The 19810-nt window shown below is 41.8% G+C and overlaps 1 protein-coding gene across 1 annotated transcript; it reads left to right on the plus strand.

Moving 5' to 3' along the window:
- The first annotated feature begins 5294 nt into the window (after window positions 1-5294).
- On the plus strand, window positions 5295-18867 carry LOC140997854 (CD276 antigen homolog). The gene is made up of 8 exons (XM_073467910.1): window positions 5295-5370; window positions 10629-10955; window positions 11260-11295; window positions 11804-12079; window positions 13726-14004; window positions 15761-15778; window positions 15916-16004; window positions 16201-18867. The coding sequence occupies exons 1-7, from the start codon at window positions 5301-5303 to the stop codon at window positions 15969-15971; spliced, it is 1062 nt and encodes a 353-aa protein (XP_073324011.1). The 5' UTR covers window positions 5295-5300; the 3' UTR covers window positions 15972-16004; window positions 16201-18867.
- Window positions 18868-19810: the final 943 nt, after the last annotated feature.

The following is a 19810-nucleotide window of genomic DNA, read 5'->3' on the forward strand; positions in this document are numbered from 1 at the left end:
ATGTCTGTGTAACGAGGCCTGAGACTGTGAGGAGACAACATGATCCAGACCTGCTGACGGCTGAAGCTCAAATAATGTCCCAGATTACCAACATTCACCTGCAGATATTTGTGTCAGTCAAAAGTTGTCAGAAAAATAAATACCTAAAATAAAGTACAGACACCTGAAAAATCTTCTCAAGTACAGTAACAAAGTATTTGTACTTCGTTACTTCCCTCCTCTCAGTGGCCAACACCCAGACAAAATGCGATGGCAGCTGCAGGCCTGGTGATGGCGCTTTTATTCTGAAATATTAGTACCGGAAGTGCCGCAGCTTCAGGCTGAGGAGCAGAAACAGGTTGTGATGAACCAGTCAGGGTGTTGAGGAGTGTGTGAAGCTCCGTCATATAGAGATTTACGAGAGCATAATTGGTACGAATGCTTCAAAGTTGCTGGAACTGTGGGAAGTCAACAGCCAAGGCGAGGGACCCTTTGCTGTTAAAACCCTGTTGAGGTGGGTTGTTAGTGGCACATGTGAGGACTGGAAAGGCGACCTTGATGATGACTGCTGTCATTTTGCCACTTTAAACAGAATAACTGTCAAGTCACTTGAGCAGCTGTTGAAGAAGCAGTACGAACATGATTTCAATGAGAGAGTTGATGAGGACCAAGAAGAAATATGAAGAGAGGAGGCAAAATTCATTGAAATTATGGAGCAATCTGTGAAGTTGCAAGATGGACATTACGGTTTGTAGCTGCCATTCAGAAACCAAGAAGTGGAGAAAAAGAAAACAAGAAAAAAAAAGATAAAGGGAAAAAAAAAGTGGAGCGAACCAAAATGTAATCTTGCAACAGGGAACATTATTTTGATCTCGGATGCCACTGCCACCAGAAATTCCTGGATGATTGGGAAAGTAATCAAAACTTTCCCTGACAAATCAGGCATCATCAGATCTGTTCAAATTCAAATAAAGACGAATATTATTGAGAGACCAGTGACAAAACTGTGTCTGTTGGTAGAAAAGGGTGAACTTTCTGTATGACATTGTTATGTTATTTCATTTATTTGATTGTTTTGAGTTTTACCTTTATGGCTCCATGTGTGTACATAATTGTAATTGTTTTGTCTTGTACGGTGTGTCAGCTGTTCCCTCTTTACCTGAACTGTCACACCTTGTGTATCTGGAGGTGATAAGATTTGGCTCATTTACCTGGTGGTGATAAGATTTGGCTCGTGTACCTGGAGGTGGTAAGATTTGGCTCGTTTACCTGGAGGTGTTAAGATTTGGCTCATTTACCTGGAGGTGATAAGATTTGGCTCGTTTACCTGGAGGTGATAAGATCTGGCTGCATTCAGGCTGCAGAGGAGGGGTTGTGATGGTGAGCTGCTCCAGCTCTAACCTGCACCTGAAGTCACTGTTTTCTTTCTAATCAGACCTGACTGTTGCAACACATCGGCGATTACGTGACTCATATTTCCGAGGAAAATGTGGGTGAGGTGTCTGAATGTGTTTGTTTGTATTTTTCAATGAAAAGCTGAAAGGCAAGGCAAGTTTATTTGTATAGCACAATTCAGACACAAGGCAACTCAAAGTGCTTTACAGGCAGTTACAGTAAAGGCATTTTAAAAAAACATTAAAACAAGTTAAGAGATAGGAAAGTAGGCTAAAATAAAATAAAAGTTACAGTGCTGTTCAAAACCTAAAAAGCAATTAAAAAACATTAAAACAAAACATTAAAACAAGTTAAGAAATAGGAAAGTAGGCTAAAATAGAATAGGTTTCCTACGCCAGCTTCCTGGGATTTTGCTGGATTTACCTCCCATTGTTCTACTTGTCACTCGTCCCAATAGGCCGTGTGTGTGTGGGTGAGTGTGAGTCAGTTCCTGTTTGAGAAGGCTGCTATATTCCCAGAAACTCGTCTCCTGCAAACATTACCTCGTGGTTTCACTGTAAGAAGATAAGGATTGAAAGTAAACCAATAAAAAAGTATCTATTTTATTGTAATGGTTCTCATAAATGCTGCTCAGTGGTTCCAACATGCTCATGCCTGCCCACTGTGGGAAGGTGTGTGTTAACTGAGGGCAGTGTGGGCAGAGGTAAAGAGCAGTTTTGCCCTTTGGAGTCTCACTGTTGGTTTTACCAGCTCTCCTTTCCAGCTCCTTTCAAAACAACTACAGTAAAGCCACTCCTAAAGAAACCCGCTCTAGACTCGGCTGACATCCGAAACTACAGACCTGTATCCCTTCTCTCATTTCTCTCTAAAACCCTGGAACGTGCCGTCTACAACCAACTGTCCTCCTACCTTTTGCAAAACGACCTCCTTGACCCTAATCAGTCAGGCGTCAGGACTGCTCACTCCACTGAGACGGCCCTCCTCACAGTGACTGAGTCGCTCCGGGCCGCCAGAGCCTTGTCCCACTTGTCAGTCCTCATCCTCCTCGACTTATCCTCTGCGTTTGACAAAGTCAACCACCAAATCCTCCTCTCCACTTTGGCCAAACTTGGCATCGCTGACTCTGCTTCAACCTGGCTCGCATCATACCCGACAGAACGAACCTTTCAGGTCATGTGGAATGGCTCCTTGTCCAAACCCTGCTCCCTGGAAACTGGTGTCCCTCAAGGCTCAGTACTAGGACCGCTTCTGTTTTCACTATACACTAGATCACCAGGCTTTGCAAACGCATCACATGGATTCTCTTACCACTGTTATGCTGACGACACCCAGCTGTTCCTCTCCTTTCCCCCATCCTCCAACACCTATGTTGCCACGCGCATCTCAGAATGTCTGGCAGACATCTCCGCTTGGACAACTGCCCATCATCTCAAGCTCAACCTTAGTAAAACTAAACTCCTCTTCATCCCGGGGGAAAGACTGCCCTCACTTGGACCTGTCAGTCACTGTTGAGGACGTCACGGTATCGCCTTCATCGACTGCGAGGAACCTGGGTGTAATCTTCGATGACGGACTACCCTGCACCCCCAACATCACCGCGGTGGCCCGATCCTGCAAATTTGCCCTCTACAACATCTGCAGGATCCGGTCTTTCCTCACAAAGGAAGCGACGCAACTCCTGGTTCAATGGCTGGTCATCTCCCGCCTCGACTACTGCAACCCGCTCTTGGCTGGACTCCCAGCCTCTGCGACTAAACCGTTGCAACGTATCCAGAACGCTGCAGCGCGACTTGTTTTCAATCTACCCAAACTCTCCCATGTGACCCCCCTCCTCCGTGACCTCCACTGGCTTCCTGTTGTGGCCCGCATCAGATTCAAGACCATGGTGCTGGCCTTCAAGGCCGTCAACCGAACTGCACCCATCTACTTCCAAACACTAATCAGACCACACGCCCCTGCGCGAGCACTTCACTCTACTACATCAGCTGGCCGGCTGGTACCGCCATCGCCAAGAGCAAACAAAGACCACCCAGTGAAATCCTGACTCTTCTCTGTTCTGGCACCTCAGTGGTGGAACGAACTCCCTACCAATGTCAGGACAGCAGAGTCACTCGCCATCTTTTGCAAAAGACTCAAGACTCACTTGTTCAGACTTCACCTCGACACCGCATAGCATGACATGACTCCCTCCCCACCCCCCAATCCCCCCCCCCCCCCGAAAAAAACACAAAAAAACCCCAAACATCATATGCACTTGTAAAATGTAAATGCAAATGTATCAACATCTTGTGTCAATGTGTTCAACTGAACTGAGTTTAAACACACAGTATTAACTTCTGCCACGAGGAATCTCTCAATCTAACCAGTGAGATAAAGACTTAGTTTGACGGTGTTGTGAAGCAGCGTGGGAACTTGGGAGTTGTTGTCTTCCCTGTTAAACAGCCTCCACATAGTGCTGCAGGAATGAGTCTTTAAACCCAGAAATAAGTTTCGTTATTAATCATAATGATACATTTTGTCCCCTCTTCTCAAAGTCAATGGGCTTTTGGTTAAATAGCTGAAACATTGTCTGTGGTTAACACATGAGCTCAAGAGATTTGTATGTTTTGTTCCACAACATAAAATACATCAGTAAATAACTCATTTGGATTAAAAACCCACTTATGTGTATTAAAAAGGAGTGAACACTAAACAGAGGTTGTCTGGGACATAAAACCAAATGTAAAAAACTTGATTGCAGTTTTCTCACTCATATATTTTCAATATTTAGCTCATTTTCCTCAAATCTGAGGCATAATTGTTGGATTTGTTAGTTAAATGTTGCATCTTAATGGGTCACCTGTACTATTTAGATTTAACATTTACAATTAATATTTAGATTTAACACTTTTAATTTTTTAACAATTTGTCTCAGATGTGAAGAAAATTAGCTAAATATAGAAAATATCAGTTTGAAAACTGCAGCAATTTTTTTACAGCTGAACTGGGGGAGATAATGACTCCAGAAATTTGCTGACAAATCCTGAAAACAGACGCTTCTTACATGTGCAGAACTTGCCTGAGAAATCTCCTGTTTTTAAGTTTCCTTCAGTCTCAAAGTAATCCACTGATAGTTGTCTGTTCATCAACAGGTTCACTGCAAACAGGAACTACTAACAGCTAATTCGGCAAAGTTTTAATGGAGTTTTATTTCTGTTGCTTTTCCATTTTAAAACAAGTCTCCAGCTACTTCAGTTGTTGAGGAGAGTTTTACTGTGAAGCTCCAGAAATGTTTTGTGGACTATGAAACTTCACCTGACTTCACATCAGCATGAGGGAGGAGATGATGACTGAGTTTCTGTTTTATTTGAGTGAACTGTTCCTTTAACTGTATTTCCAACAAACCACTGTGATGTTTGTGTTGCCTGAATATGAGGAGGGAAACTGGGAATTTCTTCTACATTAGTGTTTTTGTGTGAAATGTTTTGTGGACTGTGAAACTTGGGGCTGAGTTACACTCTTCATTACAGCCTGTTTCTTTCAACACGTCTGGAGCGGATCTTTTATTTGCTTGTGTTGGAGGAACTGCAGAGATGTTTCACTGCTGCTGATCAGGTCGCAACAGGTCAGGAAGAGAAGCAGCTTTGACACATTAACAGTGAAGCTGAATTTGAGGCTGTAAAGTTGATTATTTTATACACAGCTTTAATGTTAGTGTGAAGACAAAGTGCAGTTGTGTGCATGAGTCATAGTGTAAATATATGGTGATGACGCTTTTACTGTTTTATTGTGAAGGTTTGTACCGGACGTGTTGCAGCTCTCACTGCCTGCAGGCTGAGGAGCAGAAACAGGTTGTGATGAACCAGTCAGGGTGTTGAGGAGTGTCTGAAGCTCCGTCATATAGAGGCACCATCAGTGTGGTGAAGTCCTCAGAAGACATCACAACTATGGAGCTTCTTCCTCTCGTGTGTCTCTGTCTGCTGAGCTGCTCTGGAGAAACGTCTGCTGCTGGAGACGGTAAGAAAACTGATCATCACTCACTGACAGTTTTTAATTCTCACTTTATTTCATCTGAACAGTGGAACAATGCAGAAACATGCTGGATGTTCATCTTCTTCTCCTGGTGTTATAAAGCTGAAGAGTTTCCAGCTCAATACATTTTGTAAAATTCAAACACAAGGCTCAATAACAAAAACCTAATAAACTATTTTTATTATTTGGTTGTAGTCCTCCTCTCTCTGACACTCACAAACACCTGTTTGTGTGGTTGTAGTCAGTACTGGTGAGGAGACATCGTCTGATAAATGATAAGAGCTGATCGCAGGTTTATTCACCCAAACAGACAGAAAACTTAACTGTACATCAGCCTCAAGATTAACAACCTGCACCAAGTGTGTGTGTGTGTGTGTGTGTGTGTGTGTGTGTGTGTGTGTGTGCGTGTGTGTGTGCGTGCGTGTGTGTGTCATGTGAATTTAATCTGATGTCCTTTAGAAAGTACAGTGAACATATTTGAATTACAAAGTTAAAAACAACCTGTGTGTTGCAGCTGAGGAACAGGATAGTTTGGTGGTTAGTTGTGTCTTTGAATCCAGTCCAATAAATCAAGATCTGACATGAATAAAACTACAACTTCTCCTGGTGTTATAAAGCTGAAGAGTTTCCAACTGAATACATTTTGTAAAATTCAAACACAAGGCTCAATAACAAAAACCTAATAAACAATACTGTAAGCTTAAATATACTTAAAATATGTCAGTACAAGTATAGGAGCTTAGTTGTAGTCCTCCTCTCTCTGAAACTCACACTCATTTTTTTTGACAATGTAGTAACACCTGTTTGTGTGGTTGTACTTAATCTTGGTGAGGAGATATCGTCTGATAAATGATAAGAGAAGTCAGACCAACAGGTTCTTAAAATGTTTCCTGGTTTTTGTTTCCTTCATGATTACTGATTAATGTGTGTGCGTGTGTGCGCGCGCGCGTGTGTGTTGTGAAGCTTAAATCTGATGTCCTTAGAAAGTACAGTGAACATATTTGTAGCTATTGTCCTTAGCTACATTCCTGTAGCTAAGGACAATATTCCCCGCCAAGAGGATATTGACAGTTGGCCCCACCTAAAAGAGGTGACAATCCCCACTATCCAAGCAGAAGTTGGATTGCTCATTGGAGCAAATGTTCCCAAGGCGATGGAACTGCTACAAGTGGTCAACAGCGTGGACAATGGACCATAAGCCGTGAGGACAATATTAAGCTGGACAGTGAACGGACCACTCAGAGGTGGAAGTGACACATTGGAGGCAAACACACTGACAGGAATTACTGCAAACAGAATCTCAGTAGCCAAGCTTGAAGAACTTTGGCAGCTACAATTCAAGCAGGACTTTCCAGATGCTGGACAAGACGAAGACATCGAGATGTCTAAGTAGGACCATCAGTTTATCAGCATGGTGTCACAGTCTGCTGTACTTAAAGACGGTCATTACAATGTTTGTCTTCCAGTGAAGAAAAAATGTTTGTGTATGCTGAACAACAGAGCAGTTGCGGAGCAACGTGCACTGAACTTACGGAAGAGGTTCTCAAAGGACGGCAAGTTCTATGGAGAATATGTGGCGTTCATGGACGACGTGCTCAAGAAAGGTTACGCCGTGAAGCTTGTAGGTGATGAGTGTGAACCTACTGAGGGGCGAACATGGTATTTGCCTCACCACGGAGTCAGACATCCAACCAAGCAGAAGTTGCGCGTCGTGTTCGACTGCGGCGCAAGCTTCCAAGGAATATCATTGAACCAGCAGCTCCTACAGGGTCCGGACCTTACAAGCTCGCTGGTGGGGGTCCTCATGTTCCACCAGGAGGCTGTGGCGGTCATGGCAGATGTGGAGGCCATGTTCCACCAAGTCAAAGTGAGTAATGAAGACACGGATCTCCTGAGATTTCTATGGTGGCCTGGCGGCAACTATGAGCAGGATCTCGTTGAACATAAGATGCTGGTGCATATCTTCGGCGCAACATCATCGCCAAGTGTCGCCACCTTTGCGCTCCAGAAATGCGCAACAGATTTCGCAGAGGAGTTTGGACAAGAGACGGATAAAACAGTCAGGAAAAATTTTACGTGGACGACTGTCTTAAATCGGCTTCTGATGAAGATACAGCCATCACACTGTGTGCTGAGTTGAGAAGCATGTTGGCAAAAGGAGGATTCCGGCTGACAAAGTGGTCAAGCAACAGCAGGAAGTTGCTTTACTCAATCCCAGAAGAGGAAAAAGCTCAAGGGTTTCAAGATCTGGACATAGATGAGGACAACTTGCCCATGGAGAGAGCAATGGGTATCCAGTGGTGTGCCGAATCAGATCAGTTCAGGTTCAAGATCAATCTCAAAGATCGACCACACACTAGGAGAGGCCTGCTTTCCTTGGTCAGCTCAATTTGTAATCCACTGGGCTTTCTCGCTCCAGTAATATTGCCCGCCAAAAGAATCCTGCAGGATTTATGTTGGCAGAAGTATAGCTGGGACGAAGACCTGCCAGACACTGTGGTCAAAGGTTGGACTAAGTGGATCTCAAGTTTGCAACAGATTGAGAAATTTGGAGTTGACAGATGTGTCAAGTCGAAGCAGTTTGGTGCGCCAGTCTTTGCGCAGCTTCATCACTTTGCTGACGCTAGTGAAGATGCCTACGGCACCACAAGCTACTTACTGCTGCGCTTTTCAACGGGTGCAGCTCAATCCACCTTGATCCTGGCAAAGACAAGGGTCGCTCCCTTAAAGTCACCAACTATTCCCAGAATGGAACTGACAGCGGCCACAGTCGCAATAAAAATGGACAAGCTTCTGAGGAAAGAGCTTGAGTTGGAGCTCACGAATCCATCTTTTGGACCGATAGCACGGCTGTGCTAAAGTACTTGAACAGTGAGAGCACCAGATTCAAGACGTTCATTGCTAACAGGGTTTCAGCAATCCTGGATCACTCTCAGACATCTCAGTGGAGATACATCAACACCACTCTGAATCCCGCTGACGTTGTCTCAGGAGGACAGACTGTGGAAGCATTTTTGAAAAATGAGAGCTGGCTTTCAGGACCAAGTTTCTTGCTCAGCTCACAAGACCAGTGGCCTAAAAATCCATATCCGGGCATGCTGGATATCGACGACCCAGAGGTCAAACGAATGACTCAAGTGCATGTCATTCAGGCACAAGAACTTGAGGATTTCATGGATCAGTGGATGAACCACTACTCTTCCTGGACGGCGTTGAAACGCGCTGTAGGCTGGTTTCTGAAACTTAAGGATTTGCTGAAAGAGCTAAAGGAAAAGAGAAAGGAGCTACGAGCAGTAGACGGAGAAAGCCGGATGACAGAGTTCAAGAAAGCCGTTAAAAGAAAGTATCTGACTTGTAATGACTTGACTGAAGCAGAAACAGAAATTGTGAAATACTGTCAGAAACAAAGCTTCAAAGAAGACTTGGCTATGCTAAAGGAGCATCAAAGAGTGAAGAAAAGTAGCTCGCTCTTTAAGTTAAATCCAGTGCTCCAAGACGGAGTTATGAGAGTTGGCGGACGGTTGAGTCGCGCGGCTATGCCTGATGACTCCAAGCAGCAAGTCATCTTGCCTAAGGATTCACACATCACAAGGCTTGTGTTGAGACACATTCATGACATTACAGCTCACGCCGGAAGGAATCACATGTTGGCTCAGCTACGGCAACGATTCTGGATCCCTGGAGCCAGTGGAGCTATCAGAAGGTTCCTGTCCAAGTGTGTCATCTGTAAAAGGCTACATGGAGCAGCTGGCAAGCAGCTCATGGCAGATCTACCAATATGCAGGGTCTTGCCAGACGACCCTCCTTTTACAAGAGTTGGCATAGATTACTTTGGTCCGTTCCTAGTGAAGAGAGGACGAGTCCAAGTAAAGAGATATGGCGTTATCTTCACGTGTCTTGCTATACGAGCAGTGCATCTGGAAGTTGCTTCATCTCTCGACACTGATGCCTGTCTCGACGCAATCGGAAGATTTCTTGCCAGAAGAGGACAAGTCAGAGAGATGTATTCAGATAATGGAACCAACTTTCGGTCAGCTGACAGTGAGATGAGGAAATCAATCAAGGAATGGACCAACAGGATCGAGAAACATTTGCAACAGAGAGGTGTTCAGTGGCATTTCAATCCGCCAGCGGGTTCTCACCACGGAGGCAGCTGGGAGCGGTTAATTCGTTCAGTAAGAAAAATCCTGAACATCACGGTCAAGGAGCAACTGCTGGATGAAGAAGGTCTCCACACCCTACTTTGTGAAGCTGAGGCGGTCATAAACAGCAGGCCCATCACAAAGGCATCATCAGACCTCAACGATTTAGAGGCCCTCACGCCCAACCACTTGTTGTTGCTCAAAGTCAAGCCCGAGTTACCACCAGGAGTATTTCATGAAGATGACCAGTACGTCAACCGCAGATGGAGACAGATTCAATACCTTGCGGATGTCTTCTGGAAACGCTGGTGCAAAGAGTATCTGACACAGCTCCAAGAACGTCAGCGATAGTCTTCACCTGGAAGAAACTTCTGTGTCGGCGACGTGGTGCTGATCGTGGACGATACATCACCCAGAAACTCCACTTGGAAGAATGGTGGAGACTTTTCCTGATAGAAATGGTTTCGTTCGTCAGGTTAAAGTGAAGACCAAGACCAATGAGCTTTGTCGCCCTGTAACGAAGCTATGTCTTCTTCAAGAATCAGAGGATAACTGATGGACTGTTATGAAGATCTCATCTTGAATGGGACTAAGAACACCAAGCTTCTTTCACTAAGTGATAAGTAATGTTATTCAGGCTCCTTTAATTTAAGTTGACACTTTTGGAGTAATTGTTTCAAGGACATTGATAACAATTAGGGGCCGGTAATATAGGAGCCTAAATGCTATTTTTTGTTGATAAGTGTTTGAATAATAATTTAAGTTGATATGTGAAAAAAGATTGTTGTTAATTATGATAAAAAAGAGGTTATTTACATCATTTACAGGTGAACAGTTCATATTAATAAGTTAGTACTTAATTCATTTCACTTAAAAATGTGTGGATGTTTTTGGTTTAAAAATCGCAAAAATTGAGGAGAGCGTCAAGCTCATGGCTTCACTGATTAGGAACCTACAACAAGCACGACACAACCAAAACTATTATGTTAGAGGAAATAGGTGTGTGAGTTATTGTTGTGGTGTGTAAAGTTGTTATCTGACTTTGTTTCCTGATGACTCTGCATGTTAACATACTGAGTAACACGTGTTTTTATCTTCCAGGTGTCAAAGTGGTCGTGGAAGAAGACAGTGATGCTGTTTTACCCTGTTCCCTCAGCAACAAGGAGGACATGACAGGAAAGCTGTTTGACTGGAAGAAAGACGGTCAGAAGGAGGTGTTCATGTATGATTCAGGCATTCATTACAATAACGGCCGTCCAGGTCAAGATGAGCAGTTCAAAGGTCGAGTCTCACATTTTCAAGATCAACTGAAGAACGGCAACGCCTCCATAAAGATCCATAATACAAAGATGGCCGACAGTGGGACCTACAGCTGCGATTTTCCACGTCTTCAGCCGAGACAAACATTCAACATTGAGCTTGTTGTTGGTGAGTGCTTTCATTAAACAGTTAAAGATGTCCACTCATTTACTGCTGCGACTGGTTCAAGAGTCCCAGATGGACTTTTGTTGTGGTCAGAATACACATCTGGCAGGGCCTCGAGCCCACAGAGCTGCAGCCACATCTGGAGAGATGACCTCTGTATCAAACATGCCTGATATCAGAGACACGCTGCAGATTATGTCTCTGTGCAATGAAATTTCAGCCGTCTATAGTAGATGAAATATGACTTTTACACAGTATTACCTGTCTGTTTCAAAACAATCTAACGTGTGTTTGTTTTTCCTTTCAGATCAAGTCTTAAGAGACAGAACAGGTGAAAAGCCAGGTGAGTCCTGATTCTGATGACGTCACTCTCCACCTCTGCAGGTGTTTCTGTAAATGTCTTCTCAGGCCTGTCAGTCTAAACACTAACATCTGTGGGCCTGAACCTCTCTGTGTTGAACTGACTGGGATCACTCGTCACTTAAAGGTGGACACGTTTATTATATTATAGTTATACAACAACATCTTTCAAGAAGCAGTTCCAGAGTAGTTCTCACTAACATGTGACACATCAGGTGTGTTTACCTTTGAACACTATGTTTTATATTTTATTACAATCTTTATAGTTCAGTTTAACAAGTTCACTGTATTTGTGTGTCTGCCTCAAACTGGAAACAGTTTAAAATGTTTGAAATATCGTCCCATAAAATGATGCTGGAGGCTTTTATTGTGTTTTTCTCTTCACACTGTAAACTGGATACAAGCAGAGTTTGGATGAACAAAATCCCAATGTTACATTAATAATGCTGAAACTGTCTCTTTATAATCTATTGTTTATAATGTGTTCACAGGTGCAGCTCCAAAGCCAAATATCGATATACTTGCTGATACAAAGCACTGGCGTCTGCTGCAGTGTGAAGCTCGTGGTGATCCACTTCCTACAGTAGAGTGGAAGGACAGTGCTGGTTACGTCCTTCGTGCTGAGAAGCCACATATCTCAGAAAGAGGAGGTCATTCATACATCACCGTCAAGACTACTGTGACCAAGACCGACACCTACAGCTGTGTAGCTACGCAGAAGGAATTCAGCCATCAGATTGCTACTGTGACCTATGTGCACTTGGCAGGTCAGTGGTATTTTGAACAATTTTAACTATCCATGTGTTTCAAACATTATGAGTTCAGACTGAACACACAGGTAATCAGCTCAAAGTCTGTTGATGTTGAAAATGTTTCAAACTGAAGAAACTCTGAGACTTAAAATAGAAAAAGAAGATAAAAGTGTTCTGGATGGAAATAAGAAGAAGAAGTGGAGTTCATGTTTGTGCTGCTGAAACATTCACTGTAAAAACTCTCCAGCTGTTAAATTAACTGGAATAAAATCAACTTTTGTGTTCAGTCTGAATTCACCTTTAAGGATCATTTACATCATTCATTATCTTCTTTATGTTGGATATGACTACGTACAACTGTGATGATACATGACTACAATATGAGCACATACACTTGATTCATGTGTTCATTTAGTTCATTAATCAGAGAAACTGTGTTCACTGAGAGAGAAACTCTTAGTCCTGAAACACATTTGAGCTCTGTCTCCTCAAGTCACACTGGTGCTGCTTCTGGTTCTGATGCCACAGGATCTTCATCACTAAATCTTTGTCTCAGTGACATGAAAGAATGATGTTGGTACCAGCTCAGGTCCACTGAGGAGCTCAGACTGAAAGTGGTCCTGAACTCTGAGCCTCCTTTTCTGTGAAGTTTGTGGCTCCTTTCCAGTTGAAAGACAGTTTCCACTGCTGCGAGGTACAGCCTTAAAATTATATCACAATATTTTTAGGCCACATCCTGATATACGATATGTAACTCAATATATTGAAATGTTCTCAAAAGTGCTTCATAAATGTTAGGACGGGGCCACAAAATCAAATATCTCAGTATGTTTGACCAAACAGGCCCTACTGTGATAATATTGTAGGGATGACGATTGTTACTTTCACAGAACATTAACACGATGAGATTTCTGATCAATAATCATCATTAATGTGGATATAATGAGTCAGTGGGTAAAGAAAGTATCAGAACAAGTCAAACAGTCTGGTGAGTTCAGAACATGACGTCACTTTACTGTAATGAGCCTTTAAAACCAGGAACAGACAACAGTTATGATATATCACCATGTGAGAATATCAAATATCTAAGACAATATATAGTCTCACATCATGACAACAGTATATATTGTATATGTTGCTCAGCCCTGCTTTAGATTGTACAGGTGTTCCTATTAAAGTGGCCACACCCGAGCCCTGTTAACAGAAGGGGACAAGCTTTTAATGACCCTGTGTTTCACATTTCATAACACATTTTCTTTATTACTTTAATGTAAATAGACAACAAAGTTCACATGACGTCCTTTAATGTTTTTTTTAAGCACAACAAATGTGTAAAAGTTCAGGAGCTGTTGTAAAGTCTTCACTGTTGATGTGTTTCTGTCATGATGTGAGTCAGAAAAAGTGTTTTAGTTGTAAATAGTTACAAACTCTTTGTAGAAGTGAAATGTGTCTGAAATATGATCCTCTGTTGAATAATGCTGGGAGCTGTAACTGAGCCTCATCATGCTTTTTATTTCTTTTTGGTTTCTTGTGTTTTTCTTTCATCTTAAACTCGCTCTAATCAACAAGCAGAGATGTGATGAACAAAAAACATCCCAATATTACATTTCTGATGCTGAAATTAAATCTAATGTCATCTTTTGTTTCTATCATGTTCACAGGTGCAGCTTCAGAGCCGTCTGTCACAACACTTGATCAAACAAAGGACTGGTCTCTGTTGCAATGTGTTGTTCGAGGTGCTTCTCCAAAACCTAAAGTTGAGTGGAGGGACAGTTCTGGAAACATCCTTCCTGTTAAAGATCTGAAGGTCACAGCAAGAGGAGACAGCTACGACATCGTCCTCCAAACTACTGTGACCAAGACCGATCGCTATCGCTGTGTCGTCACACAGGAAGAAATCAACCATCAGATTTATGCTGTGACCTATGTACACATCAGTGGTGAGATTATTCTTAGTGGTGTATTAACACTTCACTTCTCCTCATTTCAACACAAGTTGAAAATGTTTCAAACTGAGTGTTAAATTCTCTCCTAATGAGTCTCCGAGCCTCCAGTTCAGTAATATACAGAGTTCAGAGGAAGACTGAGAGGGTCTGGAGGGAAATAACAGGAAAAACTGAAGTTTATAGGAAATGTTGAGATCAGTCTGATCTTCACCCACAAACTCAGTAACAGATTTATAAATGTCTGCTGCAGCCTGATCCTGACACTCTGTCACATTTAACTTCCAAAAGAAAAAATGTTGTTAAATTGAAGAATTATTGTTTCACCAAAACACACTGTGAAGTTTTTATCAGTGTCACAGTGCAGCTCTCAGACTGGGACAAACCAGGAGACACACAGTGAACTAAACAACACAGAGATTTATTTACAACAAAGACACAAACAGCTGGAGGAGTGAGTGCAGTCAGTAGTGCAGCAGTGGATGAGTGAAGATGTGCTGTGTGGATGTTGAGCTGTAAAAACAAACCAAAGGAAACCAAAAGCCCCGACACAAAGATGTGTGAGCAGATGTTCTGAAGGATTTCTATACATGGAGCACATCAGGCCCAGGTGTGTCCCCTGCTGCTGATGAAGCTCCCAACAGGTCTGCAGCCCTGGAGACAGAAAGCACAGCAACAGCAGAGTGAAGCCATCAGAGGCCGTCACTGTGAGCTCTGTTTAGATTAGAGAGATTAGAGAGAGACTTTATTAATCCCAATGACAAACTGCAGCGTTACAGCAGCCGAGTTACACATGAATCACACAACAAACACCATGAAGACACTCAGACAGGAAGAGAAGAGTTTACTCACTGATGACTTTATTATTTTATTTCTCAACTACAAACTGAACTCAGGCTGAAAACTAGGAGCAAACTTTACCTCTGAATATACACAATGATAGTTCCTGTAATAATATGAGATCATGGAGGCTTTGAACTGAGTTTTTACTGGACAGTTAACACTTGTCATTAGTACCATTGTATTGTACTAATTCTATTTTTATGAACTTTAAAATGTTCAGTTTGTGTTGACTTTGTCTGAAATGTGTAAATGAAACTGTGTTTATTACTGAGGTCACAGTTAAAGGTGGTGTTGTTCTGTTTTTTTGTCCTTCCTGTTTACAAACATGACGGAAACACAAATATATCCCTGAATATGATAATGTCCAATAAACCATCAGCACTAACTAAGACCTCAATGATAAAACATACCATTGAATTAACACCTCAATGACAGTGTCAACAAAAAGTGAACGTTAATGCATCATAAAATTAACTTAATGTCAGAACCGTTGTGTTGGATTACATTAGATTGTACAGGTGTTCCTAATAAAGTGGCCACTGAGTGTTTGAATCACTGACAACACAAGGGTTTGAAGATCCCATGTTTCATATTACATATCATTATTCATTTAACTATAATGTAAAAAAAAATATTGTCGACAAATCAGACAACAAATTTCATGTGATGTCATTTTAAGATATTTTCCTGCTCAACAAGTGTAAATATTCAAAGGTCGTCTGAACGATCCTGATATGAGTCAGAAATAGTGTTGGCAGTTGAACACAGTTTACATTTTTTTTGCGAGTTAGAAATGTTTGACTTTTCTTGTCCTAGTGAAGAGAAGTGTTGAACTAAAACATTGTAATATTATTTATAATCCTGTCATGGTCCTTTATAACTGATAAGTCACTCCTTGTTATCTTCACAGGTGCAGCTACACAGCCAGGTGAGATTCTTCCTCTTATATTGTTTTATTCAACTTATCTTTAACTTTATTTACTTCAGTCAAGTTTTATTTGATTCCAAACAACGTAATGTTGTACTGACACTCTGACTGATGCCTTCACTGTTCATCTGTTTCAGGGTCGTCTGCTGGATTGGTTACGTTGTGGTTCTTGGTGTTGCTGTTGCTGTTCTAGCTTTGCTGCTTTGGAAACTCAATTGTCGGACAGGTAAGTTTAAATTATGTATTTTATCAACATGTTCATAATTAACAGACACCACAACTCATTCTTTACATGGATCTCATGTTCAGAGTCTCGACAGTTGTTTTATTCTCTCTGACATTAATTATTCTGTGTATTGACACTGAGTAGGATCAGGTCAGGTGGGACTTTTTTCACTGTAAGTACGTTTTGCTTCCTGCAGACAAAAAGAAGAGCGGCGCCAGAACTGACCCAGATTCAACAACACCATTTACCAGAGTTCACCTGATCCAGAAAAGTAACTTGCTCTACATGTGCTGTGAAGCCTTTATCTCACAGCACTCAATCACAAATAGACTGTGTCTCAATTCAGGGGCTGCATCCTTCGAAGAACGGGGCCTTTGCGGCCTCCGAAGGCGAGTTGTTTTGGTTCAGATCTATCAAACGTGTACATTTATTTGTGTGTGTGTACAATGTGTCAAATCTAAATTGAATTACCAACATTACAAAATAAACATTAACCCATTGGTGAATAACAACTATATTTACCACAGCAGTACCAGCGTCACGCATTTTAACTGAAAGTTGAAATTTGGAGGTTTTATAGTCTCTTGAAGTTTAACACATCTGGTGTTGGATGTTCAAATGAGTGAAAACCAAGTATAAACCCATTACTTAAATTTAAATGTCATGTCTGCGCCACTTGATGTCGCCATTTTCTTTTCCTTCGTCTTCTGTTTCGGGACTGAGCAGCGGTGCGCAAAGGATCTTGGGATATGTGAGGCCACGAAGCATAGTAGCGGTGCGTCCTCCAGAAAGAGGGAATGAAGGCTGCATTTGAAGGAGCCTTTGAATTTGGACAGCCTTCGCGCAGCGTTGTGACGTAATTGGCCTTCAAATGCGCCCTTCGAGGGCTGCAGCCCCTGAATTTGGACACAGCCATAGTGTCCAAGTCAAGTGTAGGACACAGAATCCTGTCAAAGTAAAAATGCATCAGTCCGCTCTGACACGTTTGTCTGATGGTTGAACAACATCAGAACCCGACTAACATCCTGAAACCAACAAACCAACTTTCACATCCACTTCAAGCAGTGATTGGCCAAAACAGAAAGTCTGCAGGGTTTAAACTTCTCTTTAACTCTTCACACAACTTCTTCTTTCATGTCCCGTGTACAACAGAGTGCAACTTCCAGGAAAGATTGTATGAACGTGGTCGTTGATGAGGTCGTTGTGTGTCAGGAGTTGTTAAAGTAGTTTAATGTTATCAGACAGATTGGAGTTAACGAGGTGACAACAGGAGAGAGCAGGTGGCCTTTAATGCTGACAGAGCTGATTATTAATGAATCATTCTGTTCAGTGAGAATTAAATGAAAAGTTTGTGTTGAATTCTGATATTTGGTGAGATTCAGTTCCACTCTTGTGAAGCTTTAAGAGAAAAAATGACCAAACAAACTTTGACTCTGTTATTAATGTTGTTGAGGACAAAGACGAGCTCTTTCACTCTGTTCTATGTTGCTTTTATTCTTTTATTTTTATATTCTGATTATCTGATGCGTTTCATTTTTACTCTGTCGTCAGCGTAGATTCATTTAATTCCAGGTAGCATCATGTGGAGTCATAATCAAACGTCCCACTGGACTGTTGTTGAGGACCTGATACTGTAGCAGCTGATGAATAAGATGGAGCCACATAGAAACAGATAAATAATGAGACATCAACACAGGATCATAGAACAAGTGATGGAAATAATATAATCAAAGTGACACACAGCAGAATTCAAATGGACCAAGTTAAAAAGGGACTTAATGAAACCAGAACAAGACCGTCCAAGTTTTATATACGTGTTCAGAGCCGAGGGGCTCGGACCAAAAAAGTGCCGTCACATGTCGCTGGTTCGATCCCCGGCTCCTCCCGTCCACATGTCCAAGTGTCCTCGAGCAACAGGCTGAAGCCCAAACTGCTCCCGATGGTCAGACCAGCACCTTGTATGGTAGCTCACTGCCATCGGTGAGTGAGTGAGTGAGTGAGTGAGTGAGTGAGTGAGTGAGTGAGTGAGTGAGTGAGTGAGTGAGTGAGTGAGTGAGTGAGTGAGTGAATGGATGAATGAGGGCAGCAGTGCTGTATAAATGCCGTCTATTCACCAAATATTATCAGACTGCTTGATGTGCTTAAAGCTCCTGACTGAGCTCCACATGTGCTTTAAAACCATCAGTGTAATATAGTGTTATTGTCATTACTTGGGACTTATGGAAGGCCAGAAAAAATATTCCCATGTTAAATCATAATTATGAGATAAAAACATCAAAATTATGAAAAAATAATTAAAATATGAGAGAGAAAATTTGAAATTATGAGATCATATATTATTGTGGTAATTGCGCAATTAAAGTCTAAATTATGAGGAAACATCATAATTATGAGATAAAACTCTAAAATTTTAATCTCACAATCATGATTTACCATGGGAATATTTAATTTTTATGAATGCTTGGTTTTCATTATTTGTTGTCCTCACCTGTCAGAAATGATCTTCTGTATGGACGAGCCTGTCCTGCTTCTTTGTATTTGTTAAGGTTCTGATCCAGAGTCTGTCAGGTCCAGTTACACACTGAACTCTACACTCAGTGTCCAGTTTATTAGGTACAGCGAGCTGAAGCTGATGCAGTCTGATACAACAGTCGTGCAGTAAATCCTCCTTCATGAAGGTTTAATGTTCAGTTTGTGCAGCTGTTGAACTGTTGTGTCTTATTCTGGCAGCTGTTTTTATTATTTATCAGAGTTCATGTATGTTTCTGTTGTTCACTGATGATGCACTTGTAGTGTTTCATGTCACTTCAGGCAGCACTTCATCATTTCTATACAAATGTTTGAATAAAACATGTCAAAACTGTGTGTTGTGACTGTTTCTGATGTTTCTGTGTTCAAACTGTGATCGAAGAAATAAAAGTGATTTTAATTTATGGGTCTGATTCTGAGATGATCTGTGTTTTACAGCAGCTGTCAGGACACCAAAGAGACAACAGAGCAGATAAATCCTCTTTAACCCTCTAGGCGCCAGAGTTTATTTAGGAAAATATTCCGTTTGGATTGTAAGATTTCAAAAGGCTGTAGCTTGGAAGTGGTGAGAGATAAATTCATAGTGTAAATGAGAAAAATATTCATAATGACCTAAAGTTTGTGATGGGAGTAAATTTAATCATCTAATTTGCATATTGTGACGTCACCAGGTGACTGAAAGTAACTTTCAGTAAAACTGATTTTTGAACATATTTACACAGAAAAAAAATATTTATATTGTCATCTCATCCTCAAAATAAAGGAACAGGAGTTTGATTGGAGTAAATTTACTAATCTAATTTGTATGTCACCAGGTAAAATTCAGTAAAACGGAATTCTGAACATATTTACACAGTAGATTTTTTTTTTTTCATCCTCTCATCCTCAGAGTAAATGAACAGGAATCTGATAGGAGTAAATGTCCTAATCTAGCTTGTAAAAAGAAAAGAAAACTCTCGCCGTGATCAGCGTGTGTTGCTTGTGTGACAGTGTGCGCAGCTGCAGCATCGTCAGTCACTCGTCTCTGACGAGCGATCGTCATCAGAGGGCAAATCGTCCGCTTCTGAATCGCGATCAGCAAAGATCTGTGCAAGCACCTCATCCGCACTGTAAAGTCTTTTGGGCATTTTGTTTTTTATTACAAAAATCGCTATCTGTCTCTCGATCTGTCCAGCACACTTCCGCCACCGCTCCGCGGCTCTCTCCTCTCCCACTCTGCCCGCTTAGCTGCTGCCGCTCCGACAGCCGGTGTCGGGTTTCAAACTTTTTTTTCTCAG

The sequence above is a fragment of the Pagrus major genome, chromosome 6, assembly GCF_040436345.1.
Source record: "Pagrus major chromosome 6, Pma_NU_1.0".
NCBI lineage: Eukaryota > Metazoa > Chordata > Actinopteri > Spariformes > Sparidae > Pagrus > Pagrus major.

Coding starts and splice junctions, on each gene's coding strand:
- LOC140997854 (XM_073467910.1), top strand. CDS start 5,301: ATGGAGCTTCTTCCTCTCGTGTGTCTCTGTCTGCTGAGCTGCTCTGGA. Junction 10,956..11,259: donor CAACATTGAGCTTGTTGTTG/GTGAGTGCTTTC, acceptor TTTTCCTTTCAG/ATCAAGTCTTAAGAGACAGA. Junction 12,080..13,725: donor GACCTATGTGCACTTGGCAG/GTCAGTGGTATT, acceptor TCATGTTCACAG/GTGCAGCTTCAGAGCCGTCT.